The 25,086-nt window shown below is 37.2% G+C and overlaps 1 protein-coding gene across 4 annotated transcripts in view; it reads left to right on the top strand.

The window, feature by feature from the left end:
- The window catches only part of MYO9A (myosin IXA), a 271,921-nt gene that overhangs the window by 38,909 nt on the left and 207,926 nt on the right, over positions 1-25,086 (top strand). For 2 of the 4 annotated variants that reach the window (XM_029236422.1, XM_029236424.1), the window contains exons 2-4: positions 7,818-8,728; positions 14,346-14,440; positions 16,972-17,034. In XM_029236422.1, the coding sequence (XP_029092255.1) occupies positions 7,889-8,728; positions 14,346-14,440; positions 16,972-17,034 (998 nt within the window). In that variant the 5' untranslated portion in view covers positions 7,818-7,888. Of the gene's footprint in view, positions 1-7,814; positions 8,729-14,345; positions 14,441-16,971; positions 17,035-25,086 lie in introns of all 4 variants that reach the window. The other 2 variants (XM_029236423.1, XM_029236420.1) reach the window with 1 other exon arrangement.

The following is a 25,086-nucleotide window of genomic DNA, read 5'->3' as shown; positions in this document are numbered from 1 at the left end:
GGAATTTGTATAACAAGGGATGCCTATATTATCAAAGGATATTATACTAAACCTGTTGTAGTGGGTTCTTTTGTTGACAGAGAACAGAAAAACCCAACTCAGAGTGGCTCAGGGAATAAAAAGGAATTGATTGGCACACTTAACAAGAGGTTCAGTGGTTGAGTTTATCTGAGGCACAGCTGGATTCAGTGGCTCAGTGTTGGTAAGGTTTTCTGTGTGTTGAGTTAGTTCATTTCTTTTACTGCAGAGAGGCTTCTTCTATGCATTCAGAGAAGATGACTGCCAATAGCTCTAGATTTACATTTTTCTAGATTAGCAGCCCTAGTAGCGAAAAAAAATGCTTCTTTCCTAATAGTTACAGCAAATTTCCAATAGGGAATCTCAGTAAGCAGCCACTGTCACTAGGGGGAATGGAATAAACTGATTGGCTGGGCCTGGGTCACAACTAAGTGGGGGGTGAGATCAGTCCATTCAAACTGTGTCATATGACAAGGGAGGAGGAGGAGTTCTTCAAAGGAAAACACATTACTTTCACCAGAAGAAGGTATAGATTACTTACGGGACAGACTAAACCAATAGATGTCCGTATACCTATGCTATAGTGTGTCATACGATGACTCATTTTTTCCATCACCCTTTCTTTAGTTGAAATACTACAAGATGTTTTTTCTTTCGGCACCAAATTTGGCTTTTAGTTGGTATTGATGTACTATAGGTTAAAATTGGGCTGGGACTTCTCTGGTGGCGCAGTGGTTAAGACTCCACGCTCCAAATGCAGGGAGCCTGGGTTCGATCCCTGGTCAGGGAACTAGATCCCACATGCATGCCGCAACTAAGGAGCCTGCAAGCTGCAACTAAGGAGCACACCTGCTGCAACTAAGGAGCACGCCTGCTGCAACCAAGACCCAGCACAACCAAATAAATAAAATAAAAAAATAAATATTAAAAAAAATTGGGCTCCTATAGCCTATCTAGTGATAAAGATCAGCTAACATGTACTTTTTTTTTTTTAAGTCTTTATATTGAATTTGTTACAATATTGCTTCTGTTTCACGTTTTGGTATTTTGGCCATGAGGCATGTGGGATCTTAGCTCCCCAACCAGGGATCAAACCCCCACCCGCTGCTTTGGAAGGTGAAGTCTTAACCACTGGAGCGCCAGGGAAGTCCCTAACATGCACTCTTGTCACATCTTACCTGAAAAGCTGTTCCTCAACCCATCCTTTTTTTTTTTTTTTTTTAATTCTTTCAGAAAAAGTGTTTTTTCTTTCTGTGAGAGTTACCTGTCTACCTTTGACCTAAATCTTATTTTGTCTTGCTTACCAAAGAACCTTGGCTCATCAGACCTTCATTTTTTTAAGTTCTCAGTTCCTTTTTCTCTGCTTGATTCTGTTTATAACCATAAAGGTGTGCTGCCAAGCCTCCTAATAAACATTTCACTCATACTTCTTCTCCTTTCTTTTACAGCAGATATGAGCAACACCTGCTAGTCTACTTGCCAATCTGTCACTTCCTGTTTAACTTCTTACAGTCCTTTTCTATTTTTTACTTTTCAGGGTCACCAGTGATATCCTGAGACCTTTGTCTCAGGTGTAAACCTAGTATTACAGTATGTAAGGGCTATAAAGGGCCTTAGAGATATTTAACTCAACTTTCTTTTTCCATTTTGCTTGAAGTTATTTTGATTATACCAACTTGCTTTTGGCTAGAATTTACATGGTATATCTTCTTTTTTATTTTTTTTTTAACTTTCAGGTTCTGTATCCTCATATTATACATGTGTGTCTATTGAGAACAGCACAGAGGTGGATTTTAAAAATCTGCCCTGGCAATCTTTGTCTTTTAACTGGAGCATTCACACTTAATACAGGTACTTATATATTTAGTATGCTTTCCATTTGCTCCATCTGTTCTAAATGCCCCCCTTGCCCTCCTTTATATTGATTATTTTTTATCATGCTGTATTTTCATTCTACTAGTTGTGAAGTTATACTTTTTCCCTATTTTTTTTAGTGGTTATCCTAGAATAGGGGTTGGCAAATGTTTTCTTTTAAGGGCCACATAATAGACATTTTTGGCTTTGTGGACTATATGGTCTCTGTCATAACTGCTCAGTTCTGCCACTGTAGTGCAAAAGCATCCATAGGTAATAGGAAACAGTATAAATTATAGAGGACTAGATGTTATCATCCAGATAGATGAGCACTGGGTTGAGACCAGAAACTGGGAGAATATTTTTATCTTTAAAGTGAGGTAGTGGAAGAGGAACTGTAAGATTGATTCAGAAAAAGAATCAACCTATCAGGAAGATTACAAGAAAAAGAATTGTCATGTGAGGGCAGTTTTAAGAATGAGAAGATGGCCACATTAGTCAAACGCTACAGTGTGGTGTGTTAAGATGAGGCTTGAGAAGAGACCTCTGGATTTGGCAACCTTATGGTAATTGGTGACGTTTTTAAAGAACATTGGCAGTAGCTTGCTATGTGGAAAGGGTGGTAAGGGAGTGGAAAGTGGATATATAGACCACTGATTCCCAAATGCTGTTCTCTGGACCAGCAACAAAAGAATTGCCTAGTTGTCCCAACCTCAGAACCATTATTGGACCTAGAAATGTATATTTTTAAAATTTCCCTAGATGATTCTGATAAACACTCACGGATTGCTGTCAAGATGTATTTAAGAGTGATTTTTTTTTTAATTAAAAAAATTTATTTTGGCCATGCTGCTCAGCTTGCCGGATCTTAGTTCCCCAATCAGGGATCGAACTGGGGCCCCCTGCATTGGGAACTCAGAGTCCTAACCACTGGACTGCCAGGGAATTCCCTGCGAGTGATATTTTGAGGCAACACCTTCTTTCTAAACACAAAGCAAAGACTGATAAAGTAACAAAAAGAGAAAACTGAATTGACATAAATGGGGCTCAAAAAGGTAAGCATTTCTATTTTGGAAAGAGAATAGAACACAAAGCAGTGACTGGGGCTTATGTCTGGGAGCTTGCAGGGAAAGCATCTGAGGTTTTGGCCTCTGAGATAATGTGGAAGTGTCATTGGAATTGGGCTCACTGTTGGTAACCATGGGCCAGGGTAGGTAGGGCTCCTCTATTGAAAAAGGTATTTCTGAGTTTAGCTCTGGGGCTGCCTTTTTTTTTTTTTTTGGCCATGCCGTGCGGCATGCGAGATCGTAATTCCCCGACCAGGTATCGAACCTGTGTCTCCTGCATTGAGAGCACAGATTCTTAACCACTGGACTGCCAGAGAAATCCCCTGGGGCTGCCATATTATTCACCTTTATAGATCAGACTACAGTTATGCAGTGCATCTCCTGAAATAGTACACAGCACAGCCTGCATGACTGTAAGGAGTAGCTTTGCTGCTTTCTATTGCCAGAAGCCACAGTTTATACGAGGCTTTATACCTACGGATTCAGGGGAACACAAACATAGCTTTACAGCTAGAAACCTCCTAGCTTAGAGCATATTCTTACTGTTACTGCAGGACAGATATCCTGATTTGAATAGGCCAACTGTAAGAAAAATATTTATGAGATAACTGGGGAAATCACACACTGACCAGTCGTATTCAAAAATATTAATTTTTAAAGGTGTGATTAATGGTATTGTGGCTTTGTTTAAAAAAAGTAGTAAATAGTGGATTCTTAGTAAATGCTGGTATGAAAAACAAAAGTCTTCCATCAAAAAGTTCACCTCTAAAGCTAAGTTCTCAAACAAATTAAGTCATCTAATGCTGAGAAACATACGAAATAAAATCAACAATCAGAAGAGCAGTTCAGGCTGATGACATTAAAATATGAGTCTGAAAAATACCAGATTATATATTATTTAGGATTTTCAAGGAGGTAAGTAAGTGAGTAGTATCTCTAAAAACTATATGACATACAGAGTGGAGTAAGTCAGAAAGAAAAAAACAAATACCGTATGCTAACACATATATATGGAATCTAAGGAAAAAAAAAAAGGTCATGAAGAACCTAGGGGTAAGACGGGAAATAAGGACATAGACCTGCTAGAGAATGGACTTGAGGATATGGGGAGGGGGAAGGGTAAGCTGTGACAAAGTGAGAGAGTGGCATGGACATATATATACACTACCAAACGTAAAATAGATAGCGAGTGGGAAGCAGCTGCATAGCACAGGGAGATCAGCTCGGTGGTTTGTCACCACCTAGAGGGGTGGGATGGGGAGGGTGGGAGGGAGATGCAAGAGGGAATAGATATGGGAACATATGTATATGTATAACTGATTCACTTTGTTGTAAAGCAGAAACTAACACACCATTGTAAAGCAATTATACTCCAATAAAGATGTTAAGAAAAACCCAACACTGTATGAAAATGACAGAAACCTTAGAAGTGAAAACAGTGTGATTAAAGATAACACATGGTGTTCATGAATGGGAAGTCAGTCTTTTCCAGTATTAATCTGTAAAATCATTGCAATGTCCATCAAAACGCCAAAAGGTTTTTTCATTGTAGTTGATATGCTGATCTTAAAATTTTTATAGAACATAACCGAAGTAACATTAAAGAGGAACAAATTGAGGTGTACGCCCTCCAGGTATCAAAACTTATAATAGAGCAGTAATAGGTAAGACAGGCTTATTGATGGATAAATAGACTAGTGGAAAACAATACAGAGCCCAGAACAGATTGATACTTATCTGGAATTTGCCACATGACAGAGGTGGCATTATAAGCCAGTGGGGAAAGATTAGACTCTTCATTGTGATGCTGGTTCATTTGCTAATCTGAATTGACTTGAAAATAATTACAAGCCCTATCTCATAGCATACGTGAAAATAACTTCTGTATGCGTTAAAAGACCTACGTAAGAAAAGCAAAATTTAGGCCTTTTAGAAGAAAAGATAATAACTTTATATCCTTAGGATAAAGGAGAATTTTAAAAAACGATACCAGGAGATAATAGTATGTAGGTTTTAGAGCCAGACTGCCTGCTTCAAATCTCAACTTTATTACATTTGGTCAAGTTCTGTAAAATTTCTGTGTTTTCTCATTTGTAAAATGAGGATGATGATAATAAAAACAACCCTGAGGGAGGAATTGTGAGGATTAAATAATCCATGTGCAATGCTTAGAAAAATGACTAGTACAGATAAGCACATAATAAGAGTTAACTGCAATTGTTGTTAATGTCGCTTCTTAAAAAAGAAATAATAACCTGTAAAATATTGATAAATTTATTAAAAATAAAACTTCTCTACAACAAAAGGCAACATGAACAAAATAGAAAGATAAGCTACAGAATGGTAGGAGATATTTGTCACTCATTCAGCTGAAATTGATTAATATCCAGGATATATGAAAAATCATTCAAATTAATAAGGAAAAGACAAGTCAAAAGGGGAAAATGAATAAACAATCATAGCCCCAATGGCAAATGATAGGATAAGTGTTGCCCCTCCTTACTAGTCATGAAGGAAATACAAATTGAAGTAATGAAATACCTTTTTATATTTCTTATATTGGCACAAACTCAAGTCTGACAATACTGACTTTTGGTAAGGAGGCAGAGAAACATGAGCTCTTCCTACACCGGCTGTGAAATAGTCAGTTGGTACAACTGCTTTGGAGAGCATTTTGTTAATATCTAGTAAAGTTGAAGGTGCTTAAAACCCAGCAATTTCACTCTTAGGTCTATAGTCCAGAGAAATTCTAGCAAAGGTACATGAAGAGACATGTATGAGAATTGCAGCATTGCTTTAATAGTGTAATACTGGAAACATTTTAAGCGTTCAATGGAAGGATTTAGTGTATTAGATTGATAAATTGTGGTTTAATTAATAGTAGATTGATAAATTGTAGTATAAGCATACAATGGGAGTTTTTGAAAAATAGACTTTATTTTTTAGGACAGTGTTAGGTTCACAGCAAAATTGAGTGGAAAGTAGAGAGATTTTCCGTACATCCCCTGCCTGCCCCCACATATGCATAGCCTCACCCATTATCAGCATCTCCCACTAGAGTGGTACATTTGTTACAGTTAATGAGCCAACATACCATGTCATATTGCTTGGCAATTAATGAACGTTACATGTATCAGCATTTATAAATAGAAAAGACAGTGTTAAGTTACAGTGAGATGCAGACTATTTGGTATAGCAATTTTTTTAAAGCTTAAAAATTGGAAACAATACTATCTATAATTTATGGGGACCCACATATGTAGTAAAAATATAAAGGCATGTATGGGAATAATACCAACCTCAGGATAATGGTTACCTCTGCAGAGCAAAGGAAGGAGCTTTAATTATCTCTCTAATATTTTGTTTGTTTATAAAATAATCTGGAGTGATTACAGCAGTTTTCAAACGGTGAATTTGGGTAGTAGATTTATGGCTGCTTTTTATATGTTCTATAGTATTCTCTGCTTTTGAAAGATCATTTAGGAAAAAGGTAAACAGAGTATCTTCATTAGAGAGGACTTTGACAAAAGTAGTATAGTAGTCTGAGAGAAGCAACTGAAGGTATTTTTCTTTTTTAAAAAAGTAACAGCATCTATATGTTAAAGGATGCAATAAGTGAAAAAGTAAAGATGGATAGCATATGGGAGCTGTTTTTTTTTTTGCGGTACGCGGGCCTCTCACTGTTGTGGCCCCTCCCGCTGTGGAGCACAGGCTCTGGACGCGCAGGCCCAGTGGCCATGGCTCACGGGCCCAGCCACTCCGCGGCATGTGGGATCCTCCCGGACCGGGGCACGAACCCGTGTCCCCTGTATCGGCAGGCGGACTCTCAACCACTGTGCCACCAGGGAAGCCCTGGGAGCTGTTTTTTGATGGGGCAAGATACTGATGGAGATGCTAAGAAATGGGAAGGATCTGGAACATTTTCTCTGTAGACAGAAATGGAAGAACAGAGATGAGATGAAAATAGGAATACATTTTGAGTTGGAGAAGTCATTTAAAAGAAATCACTGTTTTCTCAGTTAGGTATAAAAGTTGAAATCATTCTTTCAGAGGTGTGATATATGTCGGGTTTGAGAAAATTGGAGGGTATGCAGAATACTTGTAAGAAATGAAATAAAGTTAGATAAAAAGGCAGCATTGAAGGAAAAGGGAAGGTTGAATAAAATTTGTAATGGTGCCTAGTTGTATAATTTTGTCAGCTTTGTTCAGCAAGCCAGGGGCAGGATCAATTTTGTTGCTCCCATTACATCTTCACCTTAAGGGAGGCAGAGTCCAGAAGTCCTTGAAAATATGTCTGTTCTATAGCAGGTTTCTCTCATTGTTTTCTTGGTTATAACTTCATCTAGTTTAATTTCTGTTTATCTGATCTCATCTTCTTACTGTTTTTAATTTCACAAATTTTTGCTCTATTGACGCACTCTTTCTCGGTTTTGCTTTAACCTTAAGAGCTTTTGGGTGTGGGGTGATAAAATTTGTGTGACTGTTCTGTCCATCTTAAGCCAGTCTTCAGTGAGGCTCTTTTCATATATAAAGAAAGAACTTGATTCTATTCCCAGGTACCTTAGAAACATTCAAGATAGTAGAGGACAAATTAATTTTTATTTTTACTCTTTGGGTTTGGAATTACTAATATAACAAAAGACTGAAAAAATTTTGGCTGTTTTGGGAAGTGTACAGATTTGGACAATAATATGAAATATTATGTGATCTCAACGAGACTGTCTTCAAGAACGGTTCTTATACTAAGAGAAGAGTTAGGATTTTTTGTCCTAAAAGGTGTAATCAACTTGATTGTTAAGCCTCTTTTTTTTGAGCTTCAGAAAGCAGTGACTGTGTAATGTGACTTCTTAATGTTTCACATCTTTTATGTTGCAGCAGTTCTTTTGCCACGAAAATGATTTGTGCAGTCTTGAACACATACTATCCATGCTGATGGGACAGGATCCAATATGAATATAAATGATGGAGGAAGACGACGCTTTGAGGATAATGAACATACATTACGTATATATCCTGGGACAATTTCAGAAGGGACAATCTACTGTCCAATTCCTGCCAGAAAAAACTCCACGGCTGCTGAGGTGATTGACTCTCTTATAAACAGACTTCACCTTGACAAAACAAAATGTTACGTTCTAGCAGAGGTAAAAGAATTTGGTGGAGAAGAATGGATACTCAATCCAACAGACTGTCCAGTTCAGCGAATGATGTTGTGGCCCCGAATGGCTCTGGAAAATCGCCTGAGTGGAGAGGACTACCGTTTTCTTCTGAGAGAAAAAAACCTTGATGGATCAATCCATTATGGTAGTCTTCAGTCATGGCTACGGGTAACAGAAGAACGTCGCAGGATGATGGAACGGGGTTTTCTTCCACAGCCTCAACAAAAAGACTTTGATGATTTATGTAGCTTACCTGATTTGAATGAGAAAACTCTCTTAGAAAACCTACGAAATCGCTTTAAGCATGAAAAAATTTACACCTATGTTGGCAGTATTCTAATAGCTATTAACCCATTCAAGTTTCTTCCTATTTATAACCCCAAATATGTCAAAATGTATGATAACCACCAGTTGGGAAAACTTGAGCCTCACATTTATGCTGTGGCTGATGTAGCTTATCATGCCATGCTTCAGCGCAAAAGGAATCAGTGCATCGTGATTTCAGGAGAGAGTGGTTCTGGGAAGACTCAAAGCACAAACTTTCTTATTCATCACCTTACTGCCCTCAGTCAGAAAGGATTTGCCAGTGGAGTGGAACAAATTATTCTTGGAGCTGGACCAGTACTTGAGGTAAGTGTGTAGAAATACTTTTCTTACTCTTAAACATATCTTTAAAAAAATTAAAATTTGTTAGATGTGAGAAAATGAAATGAAACTAAATAGAAGTATAGACATCATTTTTAGTTACCAAGGAAAACTGGAAGATAGGAAACCAAAAAAAGGCAGTGTGGAAGATTGAAAGGTGTGACAGTGGCAATATTTTTTTCAAAGGATGTCTTTGGGCCATTTCAAAGGATGCAAAGGAAAGTTGATTGGAGTCAGGTATATCCCCCTGTAAAGGGAGATAGCAGGGGCAGGACTCCTGTCTGTATTGGATTGTGGAAATAGGTAGTTGGGGAATATAGTCTTGTCAATATATTTTTATCTTTGCAGCCTTAAAATCTGTGCCTAGGATTGAAATTCTAAGGGTTCATTTTTGAAAATACAGAGAATATGGGAAAAATTTTTTAGTTCTGTGTTTTAGAAGTAATACCATCAAGGGTAGAAAGGAAAGAGAATACACTATTTTTGTTTTAGAGCTGAAAGGAAAGGTAATATTACTTGTTTTTTGAAAGAGATTTTTGTGAGGTATAATTGCACATATTTAAAGTGTACAGTTGGATAAATTTGACATATGTATTGATATATACCCATGAAACCACCACCACAGTCAAGATACTGAACATATCCATTATCCCTAAAGTGTTCTCGTATACCTTTGTAATGCCTCTTTCTCACCCTTTCTAGCCCACTCATCTATAAGAAACCACTTATGTGCTTTCTGTCACTGTAGGTTAGTCTCTACATTCTATAATTTTATATAAATGGAATCATGTAGTATGTACTGTTTTATGTTTGACTTCTCTTACTTGGTTTAATTATTTTGTGTGTGTGTCAATAATTGATTCCTTTTGCTAAGACAGTATTCCATTGTATGGATATACCACACTTTGTTTATTCATTCATCTTTTGATGGACATACACGTTGTTTCCAGTTTTTGGCTATAACACATAATGTATTCAAGTTTTTGTGTGGACATACACTGTCTTTTCTCTTGGGTAAATAGCTAGGAGTGGAATGACTGGGTCATATGATAGGTATCTTTAACTTTTTAAGAAACTGCCAAACTTATGTATAAATTATACATACTATTTTATATTCCCACCAAACAGTATATACAGTTTCAGTTATTCCATATCTCTGCTAACCCTTGATATAGTCATTCTTTCTAATTTTAGCCATTCAAATAGGTATACAATGGTATCTCATGATTTTAATTTGCATTCTGTAATAACTAATGATGTGAGCACCTTTTCATGTGTTTATTTGCGACCTATATATGTTCCTTGGTGAAGTGTCTGTCAAAATCTATTGCCCAACTTGTTATTGTTGTGTTTTGAGAGTTCTTTGTGTATGCTGGGTGCAGATCCTTTATCAGACATGTTTTGAAAATATATATACATTTTTCCCAGGTTTAACCCTCTCTTTTTTAAAATTTAAATTTTTAAATTTTTTTACTGAAGTATAGTTGATTTACAATGTTGTGTTAGTTTTGGATGTACAGCAAAATGATTCAGTTATACATATACATACATATTCTTTTTCACATTCTTTTCCATGTCGTTTATTACAGGATATTAAATATAGTTTCCTGTACTATACAGTAGTACTTTGTTGTTTATCTATTTTATATATAGTATATAGTTTGTATCTGCTAATCCCAAAGTCCTAATTTATCCCTCTTCCACTCCCTTTCCCAAACCTTTGGTAACCATAAGTTTGTTTTCTATGTCTATGAGTCTGTTTCTTAGCAGTCAAAAACTTCCAAAAAAAAAAAAAAATTGCCCAGGACCAGATGACTTCACTGATGAATTCTACTAAACATTTAAAGAAGAATTAACACAAATCCTTCAAAAATTCTTCCAAGAAATAGAACAGGAGGGAGGAACACTTTCTAATTTTATAAGGCCCAAAATATTTCACTGATACCAAAATTAAACAAAGACACCACAGCAAAAGAAAATTACAGACTGATATCCCTTGAAACACAAACATTCTTAAAGAAATACTGGCAAACTTAATTCAGCAAAATATAAAAAGAAGTATACACCATGGTAAAGTAGGATTTATATTAAGGAATGAAAGTTTGGTTAAACAATACAAAAATAAATGTATTATACAATATTAATAGACTAAAGGACAAAAGCCACACCATCATCAGAATAGATACAGAAAAAGCATTTGACAAAAACAACACCCTTTCATGATTAAAAAAACAAAACAAATAAACAAAACCACACTCTCAACAAACTAGGAATAGGAAGGAACTTTCTCAATCTGATTAAAAACACCTATTAAAAATTATAAGTTAACATACTTAATGGTGAAAGACTGAAAGCTTTCTCCCTTTGATCAGAAAGAAGACACAGATGTCTGCTCTCACCATTTCTTTTTTTTTTAAAAAATATTTATTTTATTTGGGTGCACTGGGTCTTAGTTGCTGCTCGCAGGCTCCTTAGTTGCGGCTCGCCGACTCCTTAGTTGTAGCTCCTGACTCTTTGGTTGTGTCATGTGGGCTACTTAGTTGTAGCATGTGGACTTCTTAGTTGTGGCATGTGGACTCCTTAGTTGCGGCAGGAGGGCTCCTTAGTACTCCTTAGTTGCAGCTCGCCAGTTCCTTAGTTGTAGCATGTGAACTCTTAGTTGCGACATGCATGTGGGATCTAGTTCCCAGACCAGGGATCGAACCTGGGCACCCTTCATTGGTAGCATGGAGTCTTAACCACTGCATCACCATTTTTTTTCCCTTTTTTTCTCTTTCTCGCTCTCTTTTTTGGTACTGAAATATAGTTGATTTCTAATGTTGTGTTAGTTTCTTGTGTACAACAGAGTGATTCACTTATACATATATATACATATTCTTTTCCATCATAGGTTATTACAAGATATGAATATAGTTAGTTCCCTGTGCTATACAATAGGTCCTTGTTGTTTATTTATTTTATATGTAGTAGTGTGTATCTGCTAATCTCAAATTCCAAATTTATCCCTCTCCCACCCCCTTTCCTCTTTGGTAACCACAAATTTGTTCTCTGTGCCTGTGAGTCTGTTTCTGTTTTGTAAGTAAGTTTATTTGTGTCATATTTTAGATTCTACATATAAGTGGTATCACATGATATTGCTATCTTTCTCTTTCTGACTTCACTTAGTATGATAATCTCTAGGTCCATTCATGTTGTTGCAGATGGCATTATTTCATTCTTTTTTATGGCCGAGTAGTATTCCATTGTGTATATATACCACATCTTTATCCATTCTCCTGTCCATGGACATTTAGGTTGTTTCCATGTCTTGGCTATTTTAAGTGGTGCCACTATGAATATAAGGGTGCATGTATCTTTTCGAATTATTTTCTCCAGACATATGCCCAGGAGTGGGATTGGTGGATCACATGGCAACTCTGTTTTTTAGGTTTTTTTTTAACAAACACACCTGTGGGAAAAGGTTGTTCTCAGTGAGTGATCTTCAAGTCAGGTCACAGAAAGATAGCCCGTTGAATGAGGTTTTCTAGGAAAATGCCAAATAGGTCAAATTGTGAGTTATCTGTGGGACAAGGCTTTAACTCTAACCCTAGTCTGATCTTTCCAGTGGCTTCTAGGCTAGACTGCTTTTTCTAAAAAAACCCTGTAATCGTAGGGTGTCAGTTTTCTCTTCAGTGTGGAGCTAGGGAGAGGGAATTGGTAATCAGGTAAGTTAAAATGACACCAATACCTGCTTTTCTTACAGAGATCCAGCTGTTTTCCTTAATTAAATGTTCTTCTACAAAGGATTATTCCAAGCCCTTGTTAATTTCTAGAATCATCAAAAAGTTGATGTTACTTTTGACAAATAACAATTTTTGTTAGTCTTATTTGTTTTATGAAGGGGAGAGGAATTTCAGAGATCTTTACCATTTTCTCTGATCTCATTCTCAGTAATCTTTTCAAGAGGTCTAAGTAATAAAATGTATTTTATATATTTACTCATGTGGTTACTAATTCTGCTGTTCTCTATTCCTTACGTTGATCCATATTTGAACATGATAGCATTTTCCTTCTGCATGAAGGACTTCCTTAGTTCTTTTAGTGTGGGTTCACTTAATGATGAATATTTTCAGATTTGTATATCTGAAATTGTCTTTTATTTGCCTTTATTTTTTAATGATTTACTTTAAAAAGTAGATATTAAACTTAAAAGAAATAACTTTACAGTAAAATTCTATGAATTGTAAACATATTAATTTGTGTAACCATTTATGGGTGTAGGTACAGAGTAGTTCCACTACCCCATGAAACTCCCTCATGCTATTCCTTATCTTCATACCCTCTGCCCTCCCATACTCCCATAACTTGTGGGAACTACTTGTTTGTTCTTCATTGCTGGTTGTTATTTTTTTATTTTCAAAGTGTCATATAAATGGAATCATACAGTATGTAGTGTTTGGAGACTGGCTTCTTTTATTCAGCATTATGTCTTGAAGATTTCATTTAAGTTGTTGAATATGTGAGTTCAACAGTGGGTTCTTTCTTTTAAATTTAAATTTTATTGAGATATAACTTGAAATAAAATATAGCCATTTAAAATGTATGGTTTAGTGAATTTTGATAAATGCATATACCCTGTAACCACCATCATACAATCAAGCATAGAATATTTTCATTACCCCTTGTGTCCCTTTGTAGACATTTCCCACCCCCATCCCCATTCCCAGACAGCTTCTAATCTGCTTCTTGTTACTCTTGTTTTGACTTTTCTAGAATTTCATATTACAATATGTACTCTTGTGTATGGTTTCTTCCACTTAGCATAATGTTTAATATTTGTCAGTGTTGATGTCTGTACCAGTAGTTCCTTCTTTATTGCTAGGTAATATTTCGTTGCATGGTGTATACTTTTGGTTATAACTTAGGAAACATATTTAGAAAGAATTTTTCATTCTTTCTAAAATAGTACTGTCATTCTGTTTTAAGGAGATACAATAAAGTGTAGTACATTATGTAATGAAACTTTATTTCCTTTATACTGTTCTAGAATTTTAATTCTTTTGATGTAATTATTCTTTTCCTAGCCCATTGCTATTTCAGTTAAGCAAGATTTAAAAAATACATATGTATAAATATATCAAGAATATTTGCTGGCTCTGGAATGTGAAAGTGAAATCTGATTTGTAATGAGCAATAAATTTTTTTTTTTTTTTTTTTTTGCGGGGCCTCTCACTGCTGTGGCCTCTCCCGTTGCGGAGCACAGGCTCCAGACGCACGGGCTCAGCGGCCATGGCTCACGGGCCCAGCCGCTCCGCGGCATGTGGGATCCTCCCGGGCCGGGGCACAAACCCGCATCCCCTGCATCGGCAGGCGGACTCTCAACTACTGCGCCACCAGGGAAGCCCAGCAATAAATTTTTAAAATTAAGATTTATTTTACTGAATAGCATAAAATGCTGTCTACTTGGTTTCATTTCAAATGTTAGTTGCTTTCTTTTACTTTACCTGAACTATGAAAGTGAATTGCTTTTCTACTATCTCTTTAACTTTTATCTTTGAGCTGATCTAAGCAGGATTTTCCATTTTTAAAAAATAAAATTAATGAGAACTCTTTATTTTGACAGGCCTTTGGAAATGCAAAGACAGCTCATAATAACAATTCAAGTCGTTTTGGCAAGTTTATTCAAGTAAATTACCAAGAAACAGGCACTGTACTTGGGTAAGTAGCAGTAGCAGGCTTTGGAGCGTGTTTATATTTTTGCCATTGCCCCTTGATAAACCATAGGTTGTTCATTTGCTTTTTAATAAGAATAGTGACATTAGTGTTTATATTAAATTTTTTTCTTCTCAATTATTTCTTTCTTTTGGAAAAGTTCAAACCTGAGAAAAGTTCTAAGAATAGTGTAACCCCCATATACCCTTAACTTAGATTTATAAGTTTTTAACAATTATATGCATTTGCTTTATCTTTCTGTATTATTTCTACATTCATTTTTAAAATATTGTTTTTGAGTAAGTTGGGCAGGTAACTTGACCCCCTAATTACTGTATTTCCTAAAGCAACCACAATGACATTTTCCTACTTAATACTATTTTTTAAAAAATATCTTTATTGGAGTATAATTGCTTTACAATGTTGTGTTAGTTTCTGCTGTACAACAAACTGAATCAGCTATATGTATACATATATCCCCATATCCCCTCCCTCTTGAGCCCTAATACTATTTTATACTTAAGATATTTAATTTTGTCATAATAATAATTCTTATTATACAGTCTGTGATCAGAGTCCTCTGGTTGTGCCAGCAATATTCTTTATAACTTTTAAAAAATTAATAGACTATTTTTAGAACAGTTTTAGGTTTATGACACAAATGAATAGAAAGTACAGAGAGTTCCCATATACCTCTTCACCCTGTCCCCCAGTTTCCCCTCTTAATAATATCTTGCATTAGTGTGTTCCATTTGTGTTGTACCTTGAATGGGCTTTGACAGATGTATAAAGGTATGTATTCACCCTGACAATATTATATGGAATAGTTTCACTGCCCTAAAAATCCCTGTGCTCCACCTGTTCATCCCTTCCCACCCACTAACCTTTGGCAACCACTGACCTTTTCACTGTCTTAATAGGTTTGCATTTTCCAGAATGTCACATGGTTGGAATTATATAGTATATAGCCTTTACAGATTGGATTCTTTGCTCCTTAGCAATAGGTATTGAAGGATCTTTCATGTCTTTCATGGCTTGGTTTTATTGGACTAATAAATTTTTGGATAATTGACATCTTTATGCTTTTTAGAAGTGTTTTTAGTTTCTTTATGTTTCTTGTTGAGTTTATTCCTAAGTATCTTATTTTATTTTTAATGTTGTTATTAAAGTGTGATTTTTCTCTTGCATTATATCTTATAAAATTGCACATTATTTGTATATGTGAAGGCTACTGATTTTTATACTAATTTTATATCTTATTATCTTACTGAATTATTTTATTGTTTATATTAGTTTTACTGTTGTTTCTCTTAACATTTCTAGGTGTATTATCATATCTGCATAAATAAATACTTTAAATTTTTTTCCTGTTCCTTTTATCTCTGATTATTTTCTATCTTGTCTGATTACATACTCCTGTACTGTGATAATATTGTTTTAGACCTTTGTGTGAATGCCTTTAATTTTCTTCACTAAGTAAAATACTGGCTTTAGGACATTTTATTGTGTTAATGAGTTAAACATTGATTTTAATTTTCTTTGAGTGTTTTTGTCAGTAATGGCTATTGTATTTTATCAAAGGCCTTTTTGGCATCTATGGAAATTAGCTTGATCTTCATTTTGGGATCTATTAATATTATTGTTATTTTGCATTTCTGGGGAAAAAATATCTGACTTGGTCAATACAAAGACACGAACACCCACAGACGTACACACACAGACATATTTATACACATACATATGTAAACTGGTTGTTGTGTTCTGCTTGCTAGTTTTTATTTATGATTTTTGTATCCATATTAATAAGTGCTATGTACTCACCCTCTATGCGAGTTCTTCCTTACGTCCTTTTTCCTTCTTGGATTGAATCTTATGTGTCTCTCTTGGTACATCCATAATATTCTGGTCATTGCTGTAAAATAAACCCTATCAACTCAGCATGATAGCTGCTAGTTTACCTGTTTTCTCCACTAGTTTGTAAGCCCCTTGAGGACAGGTAGTATATCCCTTATTTCTGTATTTGAACAGTGCTTAGCACAGTGCCCAGTTAATTAATACTTACTGAGTAAATTGGTAAATAATAAACTTATTTACCAGAATTTATTCCAGAATGTGGCAACAGCATGGATATATAAAAAAAGTATATCTTTGAGCCTTATTTAGTAGTCTGGTCAAACTATAATATCTGAAAGGATGTCCAGTGGTATTGAGCCTAGAAAGAAAGTAAAGTCTTTGTCACGGGAGGGTCTTATGTGCCATGTTTTGAACTTCTGACTTTATTTTGCTTTATTGAAAGAAAAAAAAAAGACTTAGGAGTTTATGAACTTAATGTGGATGACGCTAACAGTGTCCATAACACAATTATAGTGGTAAATGTACTCTGGAAGGCAGCTGTGCTCACCACTACACCACCAACACCAGTGCTACATGTACTCTGGATAGTATTCTTTATACTTTTGCATCTTCTCTGATAAAATATTTGTCTACTTTATATTAAGCTTTATTATTTATATCAATCAATTTTATTTTTCTTCTAGTGCCTATGTTGAAAAGTATCTACTGGAGAAGTCCAGACTCGTTTATCAAGAGCATAATGAACGGTACATATTTTAATTTGTGTAATTAGATCGAGTTAACATTTGTATCATGTAGATTGAGTTTTCAGATCTTTTTATATTATGATCTTTAACTCAGTTTATACCATGTATAACTTTATATATAATTGCTGTTTCTCTCCTGGGCAGAATACTGTACTTTTTAAGAAGCTTCTAGGAGGTCTTTTTTTTAATGGGTATATAGAAATGTTGTCCTTTCTAAATTCTAGGCAAACTATCAGAACAGGAAAATAGTGGTATCTCAGGTGGTATCGTTTTGTGAGCGTTTTGCCTTTGGACCTTTTGTCATGTCTTGATGTTCTTTCTCTAATTTGAGAAAAGTTTTTAATAAAGCTCTTAATTTCATTGTAATCTTTGAGGTATATGGAATTTCAGAGATGACATATATGTAACTTTCTTTAGATGAGGAAGCCAAATACCAGAGAGGTAAATGATTTGCTTCATGTTATAATGAGACAAAATGAAGAGCCAGAGTTTGAAGTTAAACAAACCTGTATTCAAATATTGGATATGCTTTTGGCATATCACCTAACTTCTCTGCTTCTTATATACTTTTTCTCATTTTGCAGATGGAAAACTATCCTAAAGTTGTTTAGAGGATTAAATGAAATAACGTTTATAAAATGCTCAGTGTAGTCCTTATATATAATAAAATTTCATTAAACATTATCATAATTAATTACCTGTAAGCTTAGGACTAGAACTCAGACTTTTCTGTTAATTTTTTTGTGGCTAGCTGATGAGGAAATCTGAATTAGAGATGTTTCAGAGTGAAGGGAAGAGAGTTTGGGGAAGAGAATAGCCTCCTAAAGACTTGTAGAGCTAACAGATACGGCTATTAGAAGGTTATTAGTAACTTTTTCTAACACATTTTAATAGAGTGGTAGTGATATAAGCCTGATTTCCTTGGTTTTGAAGAATCAATGGCAGGAGAAGATCCAGAGCTTATATAAACTGATTCTCTGTTATCTTGCTAGATTTGATTTGTAGATGTATGTATAGTACTTATTACATGTTGCTGGATTTGGCTTGCTAGTATTTTTCTTTTAACATTTTTATTGGAGTATAGTTGCTTTACAATGGTGTGTTAGCTTCTGCTATATAACAAAGTGAATCAGTTATACATATACATATATCCCCATATCTCTTCCCTCTTGTGTCTGCCTCCCTCCCACCCTCCCTATCCCACCCTTCTAGCTAGTCACAAAGCACTGAGCTGATCTCCCTGTGCTATGCGACTGCTTCCCACTAGCTATCTGTTTTACATTTGGTAGTGTATATATGTCCATATATGAAATCATGTGATTTTTCTCCTTCAATTTGTTAATATGGTGTATCACATTGATTGATTTGCATATATTGAAGAATCCTTGCATTCCTGGGATAAACCCCACTTGATCATGGTGTATGATCCTTTTAACGTGCTGTTGGATTCTGTTTGCTAGTGTTTTGTTGAGGATTTTTGCATGTATGTTCATCAGTGATATTGGTCTGTAGTTTTCTTTTTTTTGTGACATCTTTGTCTGGTTTTGGTATCAGGGTGATAGTGGCCTCATAGAATGAGTTTGGGAGTGTTCCTTCCTCTGCTATATTTTGGAAGAGTTTGAGAAGGATGGGTGTTAGCTCTTCTCTAAATGTTTGAAAACGCCTGTGAAGCCGTCTGGTCCTGGGCTTTTGTTTGTTGGAAGATTTTTTTTTTTTTTTTTTTTTTGCGGTACGCGGGCCTCTCACTGTTGTGGCCTCTCCTGTTGCGGAGCACAGGCTCCGGATGCTCAGGCTCAGCGGCCATGGCTCACGGGCCCAGCCGCTCCATGGCATGTGGGATCTTCCCAGACTGGGGCACGAACCCGTGTCCCCTGCATCGGCAGGCGGACTCTCAACCACTGCGCCACCAGGGAAGCCCCTGTTGGAAGATTTTTAATCACAGTTTCAATTTCAGTGCTTGTGATTGGTCTGTTTATATTTTCTATTTCTTCCTGGTTCAGTCTCAGAAGGCTGTGCATTTCTAAGAATTTGTCCATTTCTTCCAGGTTGTCCATTTTATTGCCGTATAGTTGCTTGTAGTAATCTCTCATGATTGTTTGTACTTCTGCAGTGTCAGTTGTTACTTCTCCTTTTTCATTTCTAATTCTATTGATTTGAGTCTTCTCCCTTTTTTTCTTGATGAGTCTGGCTAATGGTTTATCAATTTTGTTTATCTTCTCAAAGAACCAGCTTTTAGTTTTATTGATCTTTGCTATCGTTTCCTTCATTTCTTTTTCATATATTTCTGATCTGATCTTTATGATTTCTTTCCTTCTGCTAACTTTGGGGATTTTTTGTTCTTCTTTCTCTAATTGCTTTAGGGGTAAGGTTAGGTTGTTTATTTGAGATTTTTCTTGTTTCTTGAGGTAGGATTGTATTGCTATAAACTTCCCTCTTAGAACTGCTTTTGCTGCATCCTGTAGGTTTTCGGCCGTCGTGTTTTCATTGTCATTTGTTTGTAGGTATTTTTTGATTTCCTCTTTGATTTCTTCAGTAATCCATTGGTTATTTAGTAGCATATTGTTTAGCCTCCATGTGTTTGTATTTTTTACAGTTTATTTTCCTGTAATTGATATCTAGTCTCATAGCATAGTGGTCGGAGAAGATACTTGATATGGTTTCAATTTTCTTAAATTTACCAAGGCTTGATTTGTGACCCAGGATATGATGTATTCTGGAGAATGTTCCATGAGCATTTGAGAAGAAAGTATATTCTGTTGTTTTTGGTTGGAATGTCCTATAAATATCAATTAAGTCCATCTTGTTTAATGTATCATTTAAAGCTTGTGTTTTCTTATTTATTTTCATTTTGGTTGATCTGTCCATTGGTGAAAGTGAGGTGTTAAAAGTCCCCTACTATGATTGTGTTACTGTAAATTTCCCCTTTTGTGGCTGTTAGCATTTGCCTTAAGTATTGAGGCTCTCCTATGTTGGGTGCATAAATATTCACAATTTTTATATCTTCTTCTTGGATTGTTCCATTGATCATTATGTAGTGTCCTTCTTTGTCTCTTGTAATAGTCTTTACTTTAAAGTCTATTTTGTCTGATATGAGAATTGCTACTCCAGCTTTCTTTTGATTTCCATTTGCATGGAATGTCTTTTTCCATCCCCTCACTTTCAGTCTGTATGTGTCCCTAGGTCTGAAGTAGGCCTCTTATAGACAGCATATATACGGGTCTTGTTTTTGTATCCATTCAGCCAGTGTATGTCTTTTGGTTGGACCATTTAATCCGTTTACATTTAGGGTAGTTATCGATATATATGTTCCTATTACCATTTTCTTAGTTGTTTTGGATTTGTTATTGTAGGTCTTTTCCTTCCCTTGTGTTTCCTGCCTAGAGAAGTTCCTTTAGCATTTGTTGTAAAGCTGGTTTGGTGGTGCTGAATTCTCTTAGCTTTTGCTTGTCTGTAAAGGTTTAAATTTCTCCATCAAATCTGAATGAGATCCTTGCTGGGTAGAGTAATCTTGGTTGTAGGTTTTTCCCTTTCATTACTTTAAATGTGTCCTGCCACTCCCTTCTGGCTTGCAGAGCTTCTGCTGAAAGATCAGCTGTTAAACTTATGGGGATTCCCTTGTATGTTATTTGTTGCTTTTCCCTTGCTGCTTTTAATAACTTTTCTTTGTATTTAATTTTTGATAGTGAGATTAATATGTTTCTTGGCATCTTTCTCCTTGGATTTATCCTGTATGGGACTCCCTGTGCTTCCTGGACTTGATTATTTCCTTTCCCATATTATGGAAGTTTTGAACTATAATCTCTTCAGATATTTTCTCAGTCCCTTTCTTTTTCTCTTCTTCTTCTGGGACCCCTGTAATTCGAATGTTGGTGCGTTTAATGTTGTTCCAGAGGTATCTGAACTGGTCCTCAATTCATTTCCTTCTTTTTTCTTTATTCTGCTCTGTGGTAGTTATTTCCACTATTTTATCTTCCATGTCACTTGTCTCTTCTTCTGCCTCAGTTGTTCTGCTATTGATTCCTTCTAGAGAATTTTTAATTTCATTTTTTGTATTGTTCTTCATTGTTTGTTTGTTCTTTAGTTCTTCTAGGTCCTTGTTAAATGTTTCTTATATTTTCTCCATTCTATTTCCAAGATTTTGGTCATCTTTACTATCATTACTCTGAATTCTTTTTCTGGTAGACTGCCTATTTCCTCTTCATTTGTTTGGTCTGGTGGGTTTTTACCTTGCTCCTTCATCTGCTGCATATTTCTCTGTCTTCTCATTTTGCTTCACTTAGTGTATTTGGCATCTCCTTTTCGCAGGCTGCAGGTTCGTAGTTCCCATTGTTTTTGGTGTCTGCCCCCACTGGGTAAGGTTGGTTCAGTGGCTTGTGTAGACTTCCTGGTAGAGGGGACTGGTGCCCGTGTCCTGGTGGCTGGAGCTGAGTTTTGTCTTTCTGGTGGGCAGGGCCACATCTGCTGGTGTGTTTTGGGGTGTCTGTGAACTCATTATGATTTTAGGCAGCCTCTTTGCTAATAGTGGGGTTGTGTTCCTATCTTGCTTGTTGTTTGGCATGGGGTGTCCAGCACTGTAGCTTGCTGGTCGTTGAGTGGAGCTGGGTCTTAGCATTGTGATGGCGTCTCTGGGAGAGCTTTCGCCGATTGATATTATGTGGGGCCAGGAGGTCTCTGGTGATCCAATGTCCTGAACTCGGAACTCGGCTCTCCCACCTCTGAGGCCCAGGCCTGACACCCAGCTGGAGCACCAAGACCCTGTTAGCCACACGGCTCAGAAGAAAAGGGAGAAAAAAAAGAAAGAAAGAAAAAATAAAGTTATTAAAATAAAAAAATTTTTTTTAATTATTAAAATAAAAAAGTAATAAAAAGAAAAGCAGAGAGCAACCAAACCAGTAAACAAATCCACCAATGATAACAAGCAGTAAAAGCTAAACTAAGATAAACATGTACATCAGAAACTAGTCAGTTGTGTACAGCAAACCCCAGGTCTACAGTTGCTCCCAAAGTCCACCGCCTGAATTTTGGGATGATTCATTGTCTATTCAGGTATTCCACAGATGCAGGGTACATCAGGTTGATTATGGAGATTTAATCTGCTGCTCTTGAGGCTGCATGGAGAAATTTCCCTTTCTCTTTGTTCGCACACCTCCCGGGGTTCAGCTTTGGATTTGGGCCCGCCTCTGTGTGTGGGTTCCCCTCTGACGTCCGTTCTTCGTCCAGTTGAGGGGCGGTTAAAGTAGCGACTGATTAGGGGGCTGTTGCTCACTCAGACTGGGGGGAGGGAGGGGTACGGAACGTTGGGTGAGGTTGAGGTGGCAGAGGCTGGCGTGACGTTGCAACAGCCTGAGGCATGCCGTGTGTTTTCCTGGATAAGTTGTCCTTGGATCACAGGACCCTGGCAGTGGCGGGCTGCACAGGCTCCCAGGAGGGGAGGTGTGGATAGTGACCTGTACTTGCACACAGGCTTCTTGGTGGCTGCAGCAGCAGCCTTAGCGTTTCATGCCCGTCTTCTGGGGTTCGCACTGATAACCGCAGCTTGTGCCTGTCTCTGAAGCTCGTTTAGGTGGTGCTCTGAATCCCCTCTCCTCTCACACCCTGAAACAATGGTCTCTTGCCTCTTAGGCAGGTCCAGAGTTTTTCCCGGACTCCCTCCCGGCTAGCTGTGGCGCACTTGCCCCCTTCACGCTGTGTTCACACAGGCAACCCCAGTCCTCTCCCTGGGATCTGACCTCCGAAGCCCAAGCCTCAGCTCCCAGCCCCGCCCGCCCCGTTAGGTGAGCAGACAAGCCTCTCAGGCTGGTGAGTGCTGGTCGGCACCAATCCTCTGTGCGGGAATCTCTCAGCTTTGCCCTCTGCACCCCTATTGCTGTGCTCTCCTCCTTGGCTCCGAAGCTTCCCCCTCCCCACCCCCTGGTTCCACCAGTGAAGGGGCTTCGTATTGTGTGGAAACCTTTCCTCCTTCGTGACTCCCTCCCAGAGGCACAGGTTCTGTCCCTATTCTTTTGTCTCTGTTTTCTCTTTTTTCTTTTGCCCTACCCAGGTACGTGGGGGGTTTCTTGCCTTTTGGGAAGTCTGAGTTCTTCTGCCAGCATTCAGTAGGTGGTCTGTAGGAGTTGTTACACATTAGATGTATTTTTGATGTATTTGTGGGGAGGAAGGTGATCTCCACATCTTACTGCTCCGCCATCTTGAAGGTCCTCTCTGCTATTTCTTTCTTTCTTTTTTTTTTTTTTGCGGTTCATGGGCCTCTCACTGTTGTGGCCTCTCCCGTTGCAGAGCACAGGCTCCGGACACACAGGCTCAGCGGCCATGGCTCACGGGCCCAGCTGCTCCGCAGCATGTGGGATCTTCCCAGACCGGGGCACGAACCCATGTCGCCTGCATCGGCAGGCGGACTCTCAACGACTGCGCCACCAGGGAAGCCCTGCTATTTATTTCTTAATGCTTAATTGAATCTCCTCTAGTTTCCTTTCATTTCAGTGAGAAAAACTCCCTGTAGCATTTTTTATGGGGCCCATCTGTTAGCTCTGAAGTATATTAATTTTTGTTTATCTGGGAATATCCTAATTTCTCCTTTATTTTTGAAGGATAGTTTTGCTGAATATATAATTCTTGATTTTTTTTTCTTTTAGTACTTTGAATCTGTTTCCTTTCCATGGTTCCTGATGAGAAATCATTTGGTAATCTTATATTATGATCCCTTGATGAAGCATTTCTCTCATGGTGCTTTGAAAATTTTTTCGTTGTCTTTAAACAGTTTTAATTTGTCTAGGTGTGGATCTCTTTGAGTTTTTCCCTCCTGGAGTTCATTGAGTTTCTTGGATGTACAGATAGATATTTTTCATCAAATTTGGGGAGTTTCTGGTCATGTTTTTCAAATATTCTTTCTGCTCTTTCTTCTCTTTTTGGGGCTCCCATTGTGCATATTTTGGTGTTCTGTATTGTGCATGTGTTGGTGTCTGCTTAATAGTGTCCCACAGATCTCTGAGGTTGATAATTTTTCTTCATTCATGGTTGTTTCTCTTCCTCAGACTAACTAGCCTTAACTGACCTTTCTTCAAGTCCACTGATTCCTTCTTCTGCTTGCAAATCTGCTTTTGAGCTCCTCTAGAGAGTTTTTCATTTTAGTTATTATACTTTTCAACTCCAAAATTTCTTTTTTGATTATTTTATAAGTTCTGGTTACTTATTGAGAGCTTCTATTTGATGAGACAGCATTCTCATACTTTAGTTCTTTAAACATGGTTTCCTTCAGTTCTTTGAATGTATTTAAAACAGCTGATTAAAAGCCTTATCTAGTAAGTCTAATGTCAAGACCTCCCCAGGAACAGTTATTATTGAATGTTTTTTCTCCTTTGTATGTGGTATACTTTCTTTGTTTGTTTGTTTTAAATAAATAAATAAGTTTATTTATTTATTTCTGGCTCCATTGGGTCTTCATTGCTGCGTGCGGGCTTTCTCTAGTTGCGGCCAGCGGGGGCTACTCTTCGTTGCAGTGTGCGGGCTTCTCATTACAGTGGCTTCTCTTGTTGTGGAGCATGAGCTCCAGGCACCCGGGCTTCAGTAGTTTTGGCACACGGGCTTCAGTAGTTGTGGCTCGCAGGCTCTAGAGTGCAGGCTCAGTAGTTGTGGTGCATGGGCTTAGTTGCTGCGTGGCATGTGGGATCTTTCCGGCCCAGGGTTTGAACCCGTGTCCCCTGCATTAGCAGGTGGATGCCTAACCACTGCGTCACCAGGGAAGCCTGTATGTGCTATACTTTCTGATTTCCTTGCGTGACTTGTAAATTTTTGTTGAAAATTGGACGTTTTAAGTAATAATTGGACATTTAAAATAATCATGTGGCAGCTCTAGAAAATGAGTTCCTCCCCTTCCAGCCTTTGTGGTTGTTACTTTTGTTCCTTGTGTTTGTTTTGTGAATTTTCTGAGCTAATTTGAAGTCTTTGAAAAGTCTTTTTCAAGTGTAGCTATTGAAGTATCTGCTTGTTTAGATTTAATGATTGAGCAGAGTGTTCCTCAAATGGTTGGAAACAGTAAGTCTCCCAGACTTTGCC

The sequence above is a fragment of the Monodon monoceros genome, unplaced genomic scaffold (assembly GCF_005190385.1).
Source record: "Monodon monoceros isolate NGI ecotype Baffin Bay Population unplaced genomic scaffold, NGI_Narwhal_1 Super_Scaffold_21, whole genome shotgun sequence".
In the NCBI taxonomy this organism is placed as follows: domain Eukaryota; kingdom Metazoa; phylum Chordata; class Mammalia; order Artiodactyla; family Monodontidae; genus Monodon; species Monodon monoceros.
This window is presented reverse-complemented; position numbering and strand designations above follow the sequence as displayed.